Raw genomic sequence first — 19,990 nt, 5'->3', positions numbered from 1 at the left:
ATACCTTTATATACATATATACATACATATATACCTGTACTGGCTCACCTGCACTGGCTTCCTGTGCACTTAAGATGTGACTTTAAGGTTTTACTACTTACGTATAAAATACTACACGGTCTAGCTCCATCCTATCTTGCCGATTGTATTGTACCATATGTCCCGGCAAGAAATCTGCCTTCAAAGGACTCCGGCTTGTTAGTGATTCCCAAAGCCCAAAAAAAGTCTGCGGGCTATAGAGCGTTTTCCGTTCGGGCTCCAGTACTCTGGAATGCCCTCCCGGTAACAGTTCGAGATGCCACCTCAGTAGAAGCATTTAAGTCTCACCTTAAAACTCATTTGTATACTCTAGCCTTTAAATAGACTCCCTTTTTAGACCAGTTGATCTGCTGTTTCTTTTCTTTTTCTTCTATGTCCCACTCTCCTTTGTGGAGGGAGTCCGGTCCGATCCGGTGGCCATGTACTGCTCGCCTGTGTATCGGCTGGGGACATCTCTGCGCTGCTGATCCGCCTCCGCTTGGGATGGTTTCCTGCTGGCTCCGCTGTGAACGGGACTCTCGCTGCTGTGTTGGATCCGCTTTGGACTGGACTCTCGCGACTGTGTTGGATCCATTGTGGATCGAACTTTCACAATATCATGTTAGACCCGCTCGACATCCATTGCTTTCCTCCTCTCCAAGGTTCTCATAGTCATTATTGTCATTTCCTTGCCCTTATGTGGGCCTACCGAGGATGTCGTGGTGGTTTGTGCAGCCCTTTGAGACACTAGTGATTTAGGGCTATATAAGTAAACATTGATTGATTGATACTATAAGCACAGAAAAAAAAATGCTGGAGCATGATGGGTACACATGATGCCCCCTTCACATTTCTGACTGCCCCCTCATATAAGCATGCCTAGAACCGCCCCTGGTTCGACTTACCACCGGCAATGCGGACCAAGGTCTGGCAATGATCGTACAGGAAGTGGACCGCCACAATAAGACAGTCCGATACCTCATACTCTCTGAGCACTCCCCACACTGCTTCTGGCTTTTGTAAAACCAGTTAGGAAGACTCGGACCTGTCACAATTAGAGCAGTCACGTGACGCCTCCTCTGAGAAGACTAAATTTAGCGCCAGAAAAAGTCGTTACGACTGAACAAAGCAGACGCTCGTTTTGTTTGAAGCAAAAATAGCCCCGTAGCTGTCGAAGACAACAAGGAAGGTCTGGGGGGAAAACAAAAAAGGAGCCAACCTGGAAGCGGAGGATGATGGTCCAGATGAGACCCAGGATGAGGCGATGGTTCCCGTCCACGATGTCGTGAGAGCCCATATTCTCCAAGTGGACTCTCTGCTCCTTGAGGAACTGCAAGGCCTTGTCCACGTTCTCCAGGCAGTGGATCCTCATTCTCCCTTTGGTGGGTTTAGGCTGAGCACAAAACAATAAAGATGTACTGCAACTGTACTGATGCACCGTCAACACCACAAAACTGCAACTTTAAAGTCGAGAAAAACTTATTAGGGCCCGCATGGCCCATTGCAAAAGGACAAGGACCTATTTTTTTTCGTCCGTTTTATTATTATTCTTTATTATTATTATTCCGCCGCCTCTTTGAACTGTAATTTGACCCCCTGACCATGGTTCAAAACTCACCAAATTTAACACACTCATCAGAACTGGCGAAAATTGCCATCTAATAAAAACCCAAACCCCAAAAATCAAAAATGCGCTCTAGCGCCCCCTACAAAAAAAACAAAAAACAGACTGCTTGTAACTTCCATTAGCAATGTCGTAGAGACATGAAACAAAAACCTCTATGTAGGACTGACTTAGACCTAGATTTCATAATTTTACTTTAAACGGCAAAAATCCCCCAAAAATTTGGCAAAAACCCCTTCAAAGCCAAATTTGCCTATTTTGCCTCTTTGCGCTGTATTTTGACCCCTTTAAAATGTTTCAAAACTCACCGAACTTGACACACACATCGGGACTGGCAAAAATTGCGATTTAGTAAAAAAAAAAAAACCCCAAAAATCAAAATTGCGCTCTAACGCAATTTTTAAATATAACACAGAAAAAACTGCTCCTAGGAAGAAAACACAGACAAAACTGCCTGTAACTTCCGGTAGGAATGTTGGAGAGACATGAAACAAAAACTTCTATGTAGGTCTCACTTAGACCTACATTTTAATAATTAACATCCTTCATCAAAAATGAACAAGAAGTTGGCAATTACCCCTTCAAAACAAAAGTTTTGTAAAAACCCATCACCTTTCTTCAAACATTATCTCCTCTGAGCGCGTTTGTCGTTTTGGCTTCAAACTCGCACAGGAGAGAGTTTGAACCCTTCTGATTAAAAGTTTTCGCAAGAGTTTTGATTACTGCTCCGGTTTTGATTTTATGACCCTTCAAAGATCAACTGCGCTGATGCTGCTGCGCTGCTGTTGTCTCAAGATGGCTACTACCACTGGACAAAAGTATTGGTCCACTTAGGACTAACAGTAGACAATGGCAATGTGAAATGGAATTAAATCTTTTTTGTCCTCAAAATTCTACACACAAAACCCTATAATAATAGCAGCTACTATCCATGCTTCTACCGCTTATCCGGGTTTTGGTCGCGGGGGCAGCAGCCAAAGGCGGGCCCGACCAACGCTGTTTGCAGCTTTAATTTGAGTTGAGTTGAGTTTGTTTGGAACATGCAAACATACAACATAATTCCTCACAATTTCCAGTTTCTTTTTATAACATGTTGGAAAATTAGTAGAAAGAAGCAGTGCTTATTTAATATTACCTCCTTTTCTTTTACATAACAGTTGCTAAAACTTTTGTTCACTTCCTGTTCTTAATGTCTTCACAAAATACTCCATAAGTAATCACAATAAAAATTCAAGCTGCAAGCAGCGTTGGTCGGGTCCGCCTTTGGCTGCTGCCCCCGAGACCCACGGCCGGATAAGCGTTAGAAGACGCCTTGGAGCCACTATTTTGAGAAAGTAATGCAGTTGTTGTATTGAAGTGAAAATATCAAACTTCCTGTTGGTTTTTGCTAAAGTATGTTAATTATTAAAATGTAGGTCTAAGTGAGACCTACATAGTGTTTTTGTTTCATGTCTCTCTGACATTCCTACCGGAAGTTACAAGCAGTTTTCTTCTGTGTTTTCTTCCTAGGAGCAGTTTGTCCGTGTTGTATTCCTAGGGGGGCGGTAGAGCGCAATTTTGAGTTTTGAGGTTAGGTTTTTTCATCAGATCGCAATTTTTGCCATACCTGATGTGTGTGTCAAGTTTGGTGAGTTTAGAAACATTTTAAGGGGGTCAAATAACAGCTCAAAGAGGCAAAAATGACATTTTTTAGGAGACTTTGCACAGGGGTTCTTTGAAGGCGCGTAAAATCAAAACCTGAGAACTTATCAAAACTCTGTTCTATACTTTTAATCAGAAGGGTTCAATCTCTCTCCTGTGCGAGTTTGAAGCCAAAAGAACAAACGCACTCAGAGGAGATAATGTTTGAATAAAGGTGACCGGTTTTTACAAAACTTTTGTTTTGAAGGGGGGATTGCAAACTTCCTGTTGATTTTTGTTGGGGGTTGTCAATCTATGAAATGTAGGTCTAAGCGAGACCTACATAGAGGTTTTTGTTTCATGTCCCTCCGACATTCTTACCGGAAGTTACAAGCAATTTTGTCTGTGTTTTCTTCCTAGGAGCAGTTTTTTCAGTGTTTTATTCAAAAATAGCGCTAGTGCGCTATTTTGAGTTTTGGGGTTTGGTTTTTTCATTAGATCGTAATATTCTCCAGTCCTTATGTGTGCGCCAAGTTTGGTGACTTTTGAAGCATTTTAAAGGGGTCAAATTACAGCGCAAAGAGGCAAAAATGGTATTTTTTGCAAAAATGTTATATTGAAGGGGGTTTTTGCCAACTTCCTGTAGATTTTTGCTGAAAGAAGTGAGTGTATGAAAATTGGGTCTAAGTCAGACCTACATAGGAGTTTTTGTTTCATGTCGCTATGACATTCCTAACAGAAGTTACATGCAGTTTTGTCTGTAATATTTTCCTAGGGGGCGCTAGAGCGCAATTTTCATTTTGGGGGATTGGTTGCTTAATATGTTGGGAAGGTTTGCTATACCGACGTGTGTGTCAAATTTGGTGAGTTTTGAAGCATGTTAAGGGGGTCAAATTACAGCGCGTAGGTGCGGAATAATAATAAAACAGCAGTTTCAATAGGGTCCTTGGCCAAGGTCCAAGGACCCTAATAAATAATTGTGGAAGTAAGTTTTATTCCATATGATGAGATAAGTAAGATTATTTTGAGAATGAAAGAATGTTTATCACAGTTTTTCTTCTTTGTAAACACTTGATTTGACAATAAAGTCGAATAAAAACCACAATAAGGTCGTAATGTTATGAGAAAAAGAGTTAAAGTGAAGGGTTTTTAAATGTTGTTTTTTTTTTTTTTTACTAATTTTAACAATTAAAACAACATGATTAGGAAATAACTCATAATATCAAAGGAATAAGTTATGATTAGGAAATAACTAATAGCTCGGTTGGTAGAGTGGCCGTGCCAGCAACGTGAGGGTTGCAGGTTCGATTCCCGCTTGTGCCAACCTAGTCACTGCCGTTGTGTCCTTGGGCAAAACACTTTACCCACCTGCTCCCAGTGCCACCCACACTGCTTTAAATGTAACTTAGATATTGGGTTTCACTATGTAAAGCGCTTTGAGTCATTTGAGAAAAGCGCTATATAAATATAATTCACTTCACAATAAAGTCAAATAAAAACAACAATAAGGTCTTAATGTTATGAGAAAAAGAGTTAAAGTGAAGGGTTTTTAAATGTTTTTTTTTTTTTACTAATTTTAACAATAAAAACAACATGATTAGGAAATAACTAATAATATCAAAACAATAAGTTATAAGAGGAAAAACATTTTTTGGGAAACGAGTTGAGTTGATACCAAAATGGATACATGGATGATACAGCAGAGGATTGGGAGAATGTCATGTGGTCATCCATCCATTCATCCATTTTCTACCGCTTATTCCCTCTTGGGGTCGGGGGGTGCTGGCGCCTATCTCAGCTACAATCGGGCGGAAGGCGGGGTACACCCTGGACAAGTCGCCACCTCATCGCAGGGCCAACACAGATAGACAGACAACATTCACACTCTATTTATTTCAATTTAGTGTTGCCAATCAACCTATCCCCAGGTGCATGTCTTTGGAAGTGGGAGGGGCCTATCCCCAGGTGCATGTCTTTGGAGGTGGGAGGGGCCTATTCCCAGGTGCATGTCTTTGGAAGTGGGAGGGGCCTATCCCCAGGTGCATGTCTTTGGAGGTGGGAGGGGCCTATCCCCAGGTGCATGTCTTTGGAAGTGGGAGGGGCCTATCCCCAGGTGCATGTCTTTGGAAGTGGGATGGGCCTATCCCCAGGTGCATGTCTTTGGAGGTGGGAGGAGCCTATCCCCAGGTGCATGTCTTTGGAGGTGGGAGGAAGCCGGAGTACCCGGAGGGAACCCACGCATTCACGGGGAGAACATGCAAACTCCTCACAGAAAGATCCCGAGCCTGGATTTGAACCCAGGACTGCAGGACCTTCGTATTGTGAGGCAGACGCACTAACCCCTCTTCCACTGTGAAGCCCAGGGCTGCATTGGATTCTGGGTATTTTTTCTGTTGTGTTTATGTTGTGTTACGATGTCATGTGGTCAGATGAAACCAAAATAGAACTTTTTTGGTATAAACTCAACTGGTGGTGTTTGGAGGAAGAAGAATACTGAGTTGCATCCCAAGAACACCATACCTACTGTGAAGCATGGGGGTGGAAACATCATGCTTTGGGGCTGTTTTTCTGATCCGTGTTAAGGAAAGAATGAATGGGGCCATGTATCCTGAGATTTGGAGCCAAAACCTCCTTTGAATGCTTGACCAAATACTTATTTTCCATCATCATTTACAAATAAATTCTTTAAAATTCCTACAATGTGAATTCCTGGATTTTTTTTCACATTCTGTCTCTCACAGTTGAAGTGTACCTATGCTGAACATTACAGACCTCTGTCATCATTTGAAGTGGGAGAACTTGCACAATCGCTGGCTGACTAAATACTTTTTTGCCCCACTGTTTATATATATTTGTTTTTGTTTTTAATACTTTTCCAAGTAGTTATAATAATAAGTGCTTAGAAAAGTACTTATTGGTTCTGGCATCTGGTCAGGATGCCACCCGAACGCCTCCCTAGGGAGGTGTTCAGGGCAAGTCCGACCGGTAGGAGGCCACGGGGAAGACCCAGGACACGTTGGGAAGACTATGTCTCCCGGCTGGCCTGGGAACGCCTCGGGATCCCCCGGGAAGAGCTAGACGAAGTGGCTGGGGAGAGGGAAGTCTGGGTTTCCCTGCTTAGGCTGCTGCCCCCGCGACCCGACCTCGGATGAGTGGAAGAAGATGGATGAAAAAGTATTAAAAAATAAAATAATTAAATAAATAAAAAAATATGGCCTAGTAGTTTTGTTCCCTGTTTAATAAAAAAATATATATTTTCTCGTCTTATTATTTTTTGTCTCACTGGGTCTTCAACTTTAATCTCCAAAAATGTTGTTTAAATATCTATTTTTCTTTCACTTATTATATAAGGCAGTGCTTTCTCAAACTTGTTTGACCTCAGGAAAAAAGGTGGCTCCCCAAGTAGCACCCTAATGATACAGTAGCGTAGTAGCCCTACGTAGTCATTCAAATCAAGGCACAAGTTTAATTTTAACAAGTATTTTTTTTATAATTTGGCGACTGTATCGTCACACAAGTTTGAACAATAACACTTTGAGTATGGGGAAAATAAAACACTGTACTTTAATGGATGCATGGATAGAACTTATCCATTGCACTTAAATGTACAAGAAAATGTCAATTATTTTAACCAATCAAGTGATTATTTGGCGTACCACAGTTTGAGAATCACTGCACTTTTTCTCCAAATGGAACTTTTATTTGATAAAAGTACAACTTTCTTTCCTCACCAGTCGTTCCCCCCGACAGCACCTCCAGCAACCTGATGAGCATCCGCCCATCACGCAGGTCCAAGTACAGGTCGGAAATACGACAGCCGACTCGGGACAAGATGGAGTTGACCCATTTAGTGAAGGTCTTCTTCTGGACCGCCTCTCGCTCGTCTGAACACACACAAAAACAACAACACTTTCCTAAATGTTGGTCAAGATTTCCAGTCAATGCTGAAATGCTAACAGGCGGGCACGCTGGCCAGATAGTGTCAAGAAACTACAAATATGAGCCAAAGGAGCAAAAATAAGCTGGCATGCTAACAGTATTATACTAACATAACACAATAACAATAGCATTCTTACAGTTAGCATTGGTAAAATACCAAAATATATGACGATGAGGTGTACACCTGTAATATTAGCGAAAACGCTAGCATGCTAATGTTAACTGTTACAAATATATTACTTTGAGTTTTGTACCTGAAAAATGTGTTCAAAATTCTAGCATGCTAACAGTAGCATGCATCAACAACCAAATAGCAATAAAAGTAGCATACTAACGTTAGCAAGCTAACATGTATCATTGGTCAAGTGACAAAATAACTAACGCTCGGGTTTATACCCGCAAAATAAGCTACAAAACCTAGCATGCTAATGGTACTATACTAACATAACACAATAACAATAGCATGCTTACAGTTAGCATTGGTAAAATACCAAAATATATGACAATGAGGTGTACACCTGTAATATTAGCGAAAACGCTAGCATGCTAATGTTAACTGTTACAAATATATTACTTTGAGTTTTGTACCTGAAAAATGTGTTCAAAATTCTAGCATGCTAACAGTAGCATGCATCAACAACCAAATAGCAATAAAAATAGCATGCTAACATGTAACATTGGTCAAGTGACAAAATAACTAACGCTCGGGTTTATACCCGCAAAATAAGCTACAAAACCTAGCATGCTAATGGTATTATACTAACATAACACAATAACAATAGCATGCTTATAGTTAGCATTGGTAAAATACCAAAATATATGACTATGAAGTGTATACCTGTAATATTAGCGAAAAAGCTAGCATGCTAATGTTAACTGTTACAAATATATTACTTTTGAGTTTTGTACCTGAAATATGTTCAAAATTCTAGCATGCTAACAGTAGCATGCATCAACAACCAAATAGCAATAAAAATAGCATACTAATGTTAGCAAAATAACAGGTATCATTGGTCAAGTGACAAAATATCTAACGCTTGGGTTTATACCTTCAAAATAAGCTATAAAAGCTAGCATGCTAACGGTATTATACTAACATAACACAATAACAATAGCATGCTTACAGTTAGCATTGGTAAAATACCAAAATATATGACAATGAGGTGTATACCTTTAATATTACCGAAAAAGCTAGCATGCTAATGTTAACTGTTACAAATATATTACTTTTGAGTTTTGTACCTGAAATATGTGTTCAAAATTCTAGCATGCTAACAGTAGCATGCATCAACAACCAAATAGCAATAAAAATAGCATACTAATGTTAGCAAGCTAACATGTATCATTGGTCAAGTGACAAAATATTTAACGCTCGGGTTTATACCTTCAAAATAAGCTACAAAACCTAGCATGCTAATGGTATTATACTAACATAACACAATAACAATAGCATGCTTACAGTAAGCAATGGTAAAATACCAAAATATATGACAATGAGGTGTATACCTGTAATATTAGAGAAAAAGCTAGCATGCTAATGTTAACTGTAACAAAAATATTATTTTGAGTTTTGTACCTGAAAAATGTGTTCAAAATTCTAGCATGCTAACATTAGTATGCTTCAACAACCTTATAGCAATAAAAATAGCAAGCTAACATGTGTCATTGGTCAAGTGACAAAATAACTAACGCTCGGGTTTATACCCGCAAAATAAGCTACAAAACCTAGCATGCTAATGGTATTATACTAACATAACACAATAACAATAGCATGCTTACAGTTAGCATTGGTAAAATACCAAAATATATGACAATGTGGTGTATACCTGTTATATTAGCGAAAAAGCTAGCATGCTAATGTTAAATGTTACAAATATATTACTTTTGAGTTTTGTACCTGAAAAATGTGTTCAAAATTCTAGCATGCTAACAGTAGCATGCATCAACAACCAAATAGCAATAAAAGTAGCATACTAACGTTAGCCAGCTAACATGTATCATTGGTCAAGTGAAAAAAATATCTAATGCTCGGGTTTATACCCGCAAAATAAGCTACAAAAGCTAGCATGCTAATGGTACTATACGAACATAACACAATAACAATAGCATGCTTACAGTTAGCATTGGTAAAATACCAAAATATATGACAATGAGGTGTATACCTGTAATATTACCGAAAAAGCTAGCATGCTAATGTTAACTGTTACAAATATATTACTTTTGAGTTTTGTACCTGAAAAATGTATTCAAAATTCTAGCATGCTAACAGTAGCATGCATCAACAACCAAATAGCAATAAAAATAGCATGCTAACATGTAACATTGGTCAAGTGACAAAATATCTAACGCTCGGGTTTATACCCGCAAAATAAGCTACAAAACCTAACATGCTAATGGGATTATACTAACATAACACAATAACAATAGCATGCTTACAGTTAGCATTGGTAAAATACCAAAATATATGACAATGAAGTGTATACCTGTTATATTAGCAAAAAAGCTAGCATGCTAATGTTAACTATTACAAATATATTACTTTGAGTTTTGTACCTGAAAAATGTGTTCAAAATTCTAGCATGCTAACAGTAGCATGCATCAACAACCAAATAGGAATAAAAAATAGCTTTAAAAAATAGCATACCACGTTAGCAAGCTAACAGGTATCATTAGTCAAGTGACAAAATATCTAAAGCTCGGGTTTATACCCGCAAAATAAGCTACAAAAGCTAGCATGCTAACGGTATTATACTAACATAACACAATAACAATAGCATGCTTACAGTTAGCATTGGTAAAATACCAAAATATATGACAATGAAGTGTACACCTGTTATATTAGCGAAAAAGCTAGCATGGTAATGTTAACTGTAACAAAAATATTACTTTTGAGTTTTGTACCTGAAATATGTGTTCAAAATTCTAGCATGCTAACAGTAGCATGCATCAACAACCAAACAGCAATAAAAATAGCATACTAATGTTAGCAAGCTAACATGTATCATTGGTCAAGTGACAAAATATCTAACGCTCGGGTTTATACCTTCAAAATAAGCTATAAAAGCTGGCATGCTAACGGTATTATACTAACATAACACAATAACAATAGCATGCTTACAGTTAGCATTGGTAAAATACCAAAATATATGACAATGAAGTGTACACCTGTTATATTAGCGAAAAAGCTAGCATGCTAATGTTAACTGTTACAAATATATTACTTTTGAGTTTTGTACCTGAAATATGTTCAAAATTCTAGCATGCTAACAGTAGCATGCATCAACAACCAAATAGCAATAAAAATAGCATACTAATGTTAGCAAGCTAACAGGTATCATTGGTCAAGTGACAAAATATCTAACGCTTGGGTTTATACCTTCAAAATAAGCTATAAAAGCTAGCATGCTAACGGTATTATACTAACATAACACAATAACAATAGCATGCTTACATTTAGCATTGGTAAAATACCAAAATATATGACAATGAGGTGTATACCTGTAATATTAGAGAAAAAGCTAGCATGCTAATGTTAACTGTTACAAATATATTACTTTGAGTTTTGTACCTGAAAAATGTGTTCAAAATTCTAGCATGCTAACAGTAGCATGCATCAACAACCAAATAGCAATAAAAAATAGCTTTAAAAAATAGCATGCCACGTTAGCATGCTAATGTTAACTGTTACAAATATATTACTTTGAGTTTTGTACCTGAAAAATGTGTTCAAAATTCTAGCATGCTAACAGTAGCATGCATCAACAACCAAATAGCAATAAAAGTAGCATACTAACGTTAGCAAGCTAACATGTATCATTGGTCAAGTGACAAAATATCTAATGCTCGGGTTTATATCCGCAAAATAAGCTACAAAAGCTAGCATGCTAATGGTACTATACTAACATAACACAATAACAATACCATGCTTACAGTTAGCATTGGTAAAATACCAAAATATATGACAATGAGGTGTATACCTGTTATATTAGCGAAAAAGCTAGCATGCTAATGTTAACTGTTACAAATATATTACTTTTGAGTTTTGTACCTGAAAAATGTGTTCAAAATTCTAGCATGCTAACATTAGTATGCTTCGACAACCAAATAGCAATAAAAATAGCAAGCTAACACGTATCATTGGTCAAGTGACAAAATAACTAACGCTCGGGTTTATACCCGCAAAATAAGCTACAAAACCTAGCATGCTAATGGTATTATACTAACATAACACAATAACAATAGCATGCTTACAGTTAGCATTGGTAAAATACCAAAATATATGACTATGAAGTGTATACTTGTAATATTAGTGAAAAAGCTAGCATGCTAATGTTAACTGTTACAAATATATTACTTTTGAGTTTTGTACCTGAAAAATGTGTTCAAAATTCTAGCATGCTAACATTAGTATGCTTCAACAACCAAACAGCAATAAAAATAGCATACTAATGTTAGCAAGCTAACATGTATCATTGGTCAAGTGACAAAATATCTAACGCTCGGGTTTATACCTTCAAAATAAGCTACAAAACCTAGCATGCTAATAGTATTATACTAACATAACACAATAACAATAGCATGCTTACATTTAGCATTGGTAAAATACCAAAATATATGACAATGAGGTGTACACCTGTAATATTAGCGAAAACGCTAGCATGCTAATGTTAACTGTTACAAATATATTACTTTTGAGTTTTGTACCTGAAAAATGTGTTCAAAATTCTAGCATGCTAACATTAGTATGCTTCGACAACCAAATAGCAATAAAAATAGCATACTAACGTTAGCAAGCTAACATGTATCATTGGTCAAGTGACAAAATATCTAATGCTCGGGTTTATACCTTCAAAATATGCTATAAAAGCTGGCATGCTAATGGTACTATACTAACATAACACAATAACAATAGCATGCTTACATTTAGCATTGGTAAAATACCAAAATATATGACTATGTGGTGTATACCTGTTATATTAGCGAAAAAGCTAGCATGCTAATGTTAACTGTTACAAATATATTACTTTTGAGTTTTGTACCTGAAAAATGTATTCAAAATTCTAGCATGCTAACAGTAGCATGCATCAACAACCAAATAGCAATAAAAATAGCATGCTAACATGTAACATTGGTCAAGTGACAAAATATCTAACGCTCGGGTTTATACCCGCAAAATAAGCTACAAAACCTAACATGCTAATGGTATTATACTAACATAACACAATAACAATAGCATGCTTACAGTTAGCATTGGTAAAATACCAAAATATATGACTATGAAGTGTATACTTGTAATATTAGTGAAAAAGCTAGCATGCTAATGTTAACTGTTACAAATATATTACTTTTGAGTTTTGTACCTGAAAAATGTGTTCAAAATTCTAGCATGCTAACATTAGTATGCTTCAACAACCAAACAGCAATAAAAATAGCATACTAATGTTAGCAAGCTAACATGTATCATTGGTCAAGTGACAAAATATCTAACGCTCGGGTTTATACCTTCAAAATAAGCTACAAAGCCTAGCATGCTAATGGTACTATACTAACATAACACAATAACAATAGCATGCTTACAGTAAGCATTGGTAAAATACCAAAATATATGACAATGAGGTGTATACCTGTTATATTACCGAAAAAGCTAGCATGCTAATGTTAACGGTTACAAATATATTACTTTTGAGTTTTGTACCTGAAAAATGTATTCAAAATTCTAGCATGCTAACAGTAGCATGCATCAACAATCAAATAGCAATAAAAATAGCATACTAATGTTAGCAAGATAACAGGTATCATTGGTCAAGTGACAAAATATCTAACGCTTGGGTTTATACCTTCAAAATAAGCTATAAAAGCTAGCATGCTAATGGTATTATACTAACATAACACAATAACAATAGCATGCTTACAGTTAGCATTGGTAAAATACCAAAATATATGACACAATGCCAAAATATATGACAATGAAGTGTATACCTGTTATATTACCGAAAAAGCTAGCATACTAATGTTAACTGTTACAAATATATTACTTTTGAGTTTTGTACGTGAAAAATGTGTTCAAAATTCTAGCATGCTAACAGTAGCATGCATCAACAACCAAATAGCAATAAAAAAATAGCTTTAAAAAATAGCATACCGCGTTAGCAAGCTAACATGTATCATTGGTCAAGTGACAAAATATCTAATGCTCGGGTTTATACCCGCAAAATAAGCTACAAAACCTAGCATGCTAATGGTATTATACTAACATAACACAATAACAATAGCATGCTTACAGTTAGCATTGGTAAAATACCAAAATATATGACAATGAGGTGTATACCTGTAATATTAGCGAAAACGCTAGCATGCTAATGTTAACTGTTACAAATATATTACTTTTGAGTTTTGTACCTGAAAAATGTGTTCAAAATTCTAGCATGCTAACATTAGTATGCTTCAACAACCAAATAGCAATAACAAAAGCAAGCTAACAGGTATCATTGGTCAAGTGACAAAATAACTAACGCTCGGGTTTATACCCGCAAAATAAGCTACAAAACCTAGCATGCTAATGGTATTATACTAACATAACACAATAACAATAGCATGCTTACAGTTAGCCTTGGTAAAATACCAAAATATATGACTATGAAGTGTATACCTGTAATATTAGTGAAAAAGCTAGCATGCTAATGTTAACTGTTACAAATATATTACTTTTGAGTTTTGTACCTGAAAAATGTGTTCAAAATTCTAGCATGCTAACATTAGTATGCTTCAACAACCAAATAGCAATAAAAATAGCAAGCTAACACGTATCATTGGTCAAGTGAAAAAATAACTAACGCTCGGGTTTATACCCGCAAAATAAGCTACAAAACCTAGCATGCTAATGGTACTATACTAACATAACACAATAACAATAGCATGCTTACAGTTAGCATTGGTAAAATACTAAAATATATATCCATTCACTTCCCATCTCCCCGGATTATAAACAACTCAAATGTACTTCTAATGTATATACTTGTACCATGAATTGATTAACGTGGACCCCGACTTAACCTTCCTCTTGTGTTAGCTTTCTGTTACCATCTCTTATGTTAACGGTCGGTTTCGACCCATGTCTTAAATCAGCTGTAAAATACACTAAAAACAATTATCTATCATCCAATTTGTTTCTCGTCTCTTGGTTACCTCGTTAGGCTTCCTTATCCTTGAAAATATTGGTTTTAATATTTTTGGTTTGGGCCATTGGGCCTTTTTTTGTCAGTATACCCCTCGATTTAAATTTTTAAAAATGGTAAAACGAACCTCAAGAGAATCATATAAATAAAAAAAAAGGTTGTTGTGTTACCTAACTATTACTAAAGGGTATTAGAACACATCTCTTAAATAAATGTGTTTTATTTATTTTTACATTTTAAGAATTTTAACTATAGTAACATCTATGGTGTTACGGGTCAAATTCGACCCATATATATTCACTTCAAGAAAAAGGCTAAAACTTATTTTTTTCAGCAACAGAAATCCAACATCAAACAAACAACAACCAATCAAGCAAATGAAACCAAGAGAAATAGATTACTAGTTCCAAAACTAATAAAAAAAAACAAAATCAGAGTGGCAAAAAGTGACACTTTTAGTGTCCATCTTTTGTTTGTTTTTGTACAGGATAACAAGGTCGAATGAGAATCCGCTGAAGCTCACATGATTGGGAGAGGCGCTGGCTGTCAGTGTGTTCAGTTCTGTCTCTTATCATTGCTTTATCATCTTATTTTTATAACCGGGTCGAAACCGACCCTAACAACACCAAGGTCATAATTTTTACCAGAGCATTTTATAATTTAGTGAAAAAAATTAAAATGTTTTATTTTGTTGACAAAGAGGTTCCTGACAAAGTCAAAAAGCTTTGATGCAAAAAAATAAATGTATGTGGTGTTTTTATGCATTTAAAAACTAAAACGGGTCGGGGCCGACCCCAACACAAGACGAAGGTTAAACAAGTTGAAAAAGTTATTGGGGTGTTACCATTTAGTGGTCAATTGTAGGGAATATGTACTGAACTATGCAATCTACTAATAAAAGGATGGATCAATCAATCAATCAATCAATCAATCAATCAATCGATCAATGCTGTTGCAGCAAGTGAGATACAGTCTATAGGTCCATAAGATATATAGATATCTAATGTATTCATATTTTGTTTATGTAGGATGTACGCAGGGCTTCACGGTGGCAGAGGGGTTAGTGCGTCTGCCTCACAATACGAAGGTCCTGCAGTCCTGGGTTCAAATCCAGGCTCGGGATCTTTCTGTGTGGAGTTTGCATGTTCTCCCCGTGACTGCGTGGGTTCCCTCCGGGTACTCTGGCTTCCTCCCACTTCCAAAGACATGCACCTGGGGATAGGCTCCTCCCACCTCCAAAGACATGCACCTGGGGATAGGCCCCTCCCACCTCCAAAGACATGCACCTGGGGATAGGCCCCTCCCACCTCCAAAGACATGCACCTGGGGATAGGTTGATTGGCAACACTAAATGGGCCCTAGTGTGTGAATGTTGTCAGTCTATCTGTGTTGGCTCTGCGATGAGGTGGCGACTTGTCCAGGGTGTACCCCGCCTTCCGCCCGATTGTAGCTGAGATAGGCGCCAGCGACCCCGAACGGGAATAAGCGGCAGAAAATGGATGGATGGATGGATGTACGCATGCATATTTAACCTAATCATATTGATTCTTCAATTTAAAAATAGCTGACCGTTTTTTCCCCTTCTCTGGGATTATTATTCCCAGGTTTGATCTCGGACCTTTGGTCACTTATAGCTTGTAAGAATATTCTATTACTGTTAAGCAAATTATGAACACGCCAAAACATGTGTCCTTTATCATAGTTACACGTATGACAAAAAACGGGTGGAAATGAGTGGTATGCAGTGAGGTAATATGAATGAAATGCACTGACAATTAATTGCTCCTGACAAATGAATTGCACTGAGTGGAGTGGATCACCACTCCAAGATGGCGGCCCTAAATCAGGATCACCACTCCAAGATGGCGGCCCTAAATCAGGATCACCACTCCAAGATGGCGGCCCTAAATCACGTCAGCACCAGTAGGCAGTAGCGCTCGATGCTGCGTCTACTTATAAGATGTCTATGGTTCTAACGTTAGCAGTGAGTTTACAGCCTCACTCATTTAACTATACAACAAATAAAAGTTACGTTACTCAGCCAATAAACGTTAGCTTACATTCAAAACTTACCCTTCTTTGTGCGACTTCAAATGTCGAACGAAGTTGGAAGTTTTGGCGTCTGCGTCTGTAATCTTCGAACCGCATGCTTTGCATACTGGAGTTTCTTTTTTTTTTAACCAAGTCGTAGTTTTAATAACCGAATGAAACAATTTTTGACATAATGTTTACTCACTGGCGGGTTGCTTGATAGCTCTTCTTCGTTGGTTTTCCTGCAATTTGATTGGATGAATGCTGTGTGACGAACATAAGTTGGATGTAATTTGATTGGCTGTTGTTCTGACAGGCAGCGCACACGCTTTCATCGCACACGCATGCGTACACGATGGAAGATACGAAACGCACCTGAATAACTTTTTAATGGTTGGGTTTTGGGGAAAGTAGCAAGTCATGTCAGGTCAAAAGGTTCAAGTCCAAGTCACACGTCATTGATGTTAAAGTCTAAGTCGAGTTGCAAGTCTTTTTACATTTTGTCAAGTCGAGTCTAAAGTCATCAAATTCATGACTCGAGTCTGACTCGAGTCCACACCTCTTATTAAACAAAGGGTATGAAATATTCACCTCAATTTATAAAGTACAAACCCTGTTTCCATATGAGTTGGGAAATTGTGTTAGATGTAAATATAAACAGAATACAATGATTTGCAAATCCTTTTCAAGCCATATTCAGTTGAATATGCTACAAAGACAACATATTTGATGTTCAAACTCATAAACATTTTTTTTTTTTGCAAATAATCATTAACTTTAGAATTTGATGCCAGCAACACGTGACAAAGAAGTTGGGAAAGGTGGCAATAAATACTGATACAGTTGAGGAATGCTCATCAAACACTTATTCGGAACATCCCACAGGTGTGCAGGCTAATTGGGAACAGGTGGGTGCCATGATTGGGTATAAAAACAGCTTCCCAAAAAATGCTCAGTAATTCACAAACAAGGATGGGGTGAAGGTCACCACTTTGTAAGCAAATTGTCGAACAGTTTTAGAACAACATTTCACAACGAGCTATTGCCAGGAATTTAGGGATTTTACCATCTACGGTCCGTAAAATCATCAAAAGGTTCAGAGAATCTGGAGAAATCACTGCACGTACGTAAGCCATGATATTACGGACCTTTGATCCCATCAAAAACAGACAGTGTGTAAAGGATATCACCACATGGGCTCAGGAACACTTCATAAAACTACAGTTGGTCGCTACATCTGTAAGGGCAAGTTAAAACTCTTCTATGCAAAGCAAAACCCATTTATCAACAACACCCGGATACGCCGCCGGCTTCGCTGGGCACAGAGTTCATCTCAGATGGACTGATGCAAAGTGGAAAAGTGTTTTGTGGTCTGACGAGTCCACGTTTCAAATTGTTTTTTTGGAAACAGTGGACGTAGTAGTAGTGTCCTCTGGACCCAAGAGGAAATGAACCATCCGGATTGTTGTAATTCGATACCTCAAAACACCAAGTAGTGTGAAGTGAAGTGAATTATATTTATATAGCGCTTTTCTCTAGTGACTCAAAGCACTTTACATAGTGAAACCCAATATCTAATTTTTACATTTAAACCAGTGTGGGTGGAACTGGGAGCAGGTGGGTCAAGTGTCTTGCCCAAGGACACAACGGCAGTGACTAGGATGGCGGAAGCGGGAATCGAACCTGCAACCCTCGGCTTGGCTGGGCCTGAGCTCATCTAAGATGGACTGATGCAAAGTGGAAAAGTGTTCTGTGGTCTGACGAGTCCACATTTCAAATTATTTATGGAAACTGTGGACGTGGTGTCCTCCGGAACAAAGAGGAAAATAACCATCCAGATTGTTATAGGCGCAAAGTGTAAAAGCCAGCATGTGTGATGGTATGGGGGTGCATTAGTGCCCAAGGCATGGGTAACTTACACATCTGTGAAGGCACCATTAATGCTGAAAGGTCCATACAGGGTTTGGAACAACATATGTTGTCATCCAAGCAACGTTATCATTGACGCCCCTGCTTATTTCAGCAAGACAGGTGTTACAACAGCGTGGCTTCGTAGTAAAAGAGTGTGGGTACTTTCCTGGCCCGCCTGCAGTCCAGACATGTCTCCCATGGAAAATTATGAAGCGTAAAATACGACAGCAGAGACCCCGGACTGTTGAAGGACTGATGCTCTACATAAAACAAGAATGGGAAAGAATTCCACTTTCAAAGCTTCAACAATTAGTTTCCTCAGTTCCCAAACGTTTATTGAGTGTTGTTAAAAGAAAAGGTGATGTAACACAGTGGTGAACATGCCCTTTCCCAACTACTTTGGCACGTGTTGCAGCCATGAAATTCTAATTAGTTTATGAGTTTGAACATCAAATATGTTGTCTTTGTAGCATATTCAACTGAATATGGCTTGAAAAGGATTAGCAAATCATTGTATTCTGTTTATATTTACATCTAACACAATTTCCCAACTCATATGGAAACGGGGTTTGTAGTTTAAAGCCCAGCTAAGATGCTCGCGTGCAACCAAAGGACAAAGAAGCCGTCGGGTGTTGCGGAATGTGAGCGCCGCCTTCTTAAATCAATAATGAGGATCCCATTTGGTCCGTGACTTCGTTACATTACGTCTGCTCCACTTATTCCAAAACAAAAAGAGGATAGTCAGCCATCTAATTCTCCATTAACAAAAGAGCCGAGTCATCAAAAGTGGTAAATGTACTGCAACAACAATGGAGGAGGAGCTCTGGCGCGACGAGCTAAGCTAATGTTAGCATGTCCTTTTCTGTCCTCCAACGTCTGCTTGACTAAATCAAATGTAGGGATTTCACCATCTGTCGTCAAAAGGTTCCAAGAATCTGGAGAGATCACTGCACGTAAGCGATGAGATTACAGACCGTGGATCCCTCAGGCGGTACCGCATCAAAAATCAGTGTGTAAAGGATATCACCACATGGGCTCGGGAACACAACAGAAAAAAACACTGTCAGTAACTACAGTTGGTCGCTACATCTGTAAGTGCAAGTTAAAACTCCAATATGCAAAGCCACAGCAGTTTATCAACAACACCCGGATACGCTGCCGGCTCCGCTGGGCCCCGAGTTCATCTAAGATGGACCGATGCAAAGTGGAAAAGTGTTTTGTGGTCTGACGAGTCCACATTTCAAATTGTTTTTTGGAAGGTTCCAAGAATCTGGAGAAATCACTGCACGTAAGAAATGAGATTACAGACCGTGGATCCCTCAGGCGGTACCGCATCAAAAATCAGCGTGTAAAGGATATCACCACATGGGCTTGGGAACACAACAGAAAAAACACTGTCAGTACCTACAGTTGGTCGCTACATCTGTAAGTGCAAGTTAAAACTCCACTATGCAAAGCCACAGCCATTTATCAACAACACCCGGATACGCTGCCGGCTCCGCTGGGCCCCGAGTTCATCTAAGATGGACCGATGCAAAGTGGAAAAGTAATTTGTGGTCTGACGAGTCCACATTTCAAATTGTTTTTTGGAAGGTTCCAAGAATCTGGAGAAATCACTGCACGTAAGAAATGAGATTACAGACCGTGGATCCCTCAGGCGGCACCGCATCAA

At 38.2% G+C, this 19,990-nt stretch overlaps 1 protein-coding gene across 1 annotated transcript in view; it reads right to left on the bottom strand.

Annotated features, from left to right (window-relative positions):
* Positions 1-19,990, bottom strand: part of sptb (spectrin, beta, erythrocytic) — a 180,141-nt gene that overhangs the window by 120,682 nt on the left and 39,469 nt on the right. Inside the window, 3 exon segments of the mRNA XM_061896277.1 lie at positions 1,238-1,411; positions 6,994-7,005; positions 7,007-7,146. Coding sequence (XP_061752261.1) covers positions 1,238-1,411; positions 6,994-7,005; positions 7,007-7,146 — 326 coding nt within the window.

Source organism: Nerophis ophidion, linkage group LG03 (assembly GCF_033978795.1).
Source record: "Nerophis ophidion isolate RoL-2023_Sa linkage group LG03, RoL_Noph_v1.0, whole genome shotgun sequence".
Classification (NCBI taxonomy): Eukaryota; Metazoa; Chordata; class Actinopteri; order Syngnathiformes; family Syngnathidae; genus Nerophis; species Nerophis ophidion.
The sequence above is the reverse complement of the archived record's forward strand: the minus strand, read 5'-3'. Positions and strand labels throughout refer to the sequence as shown.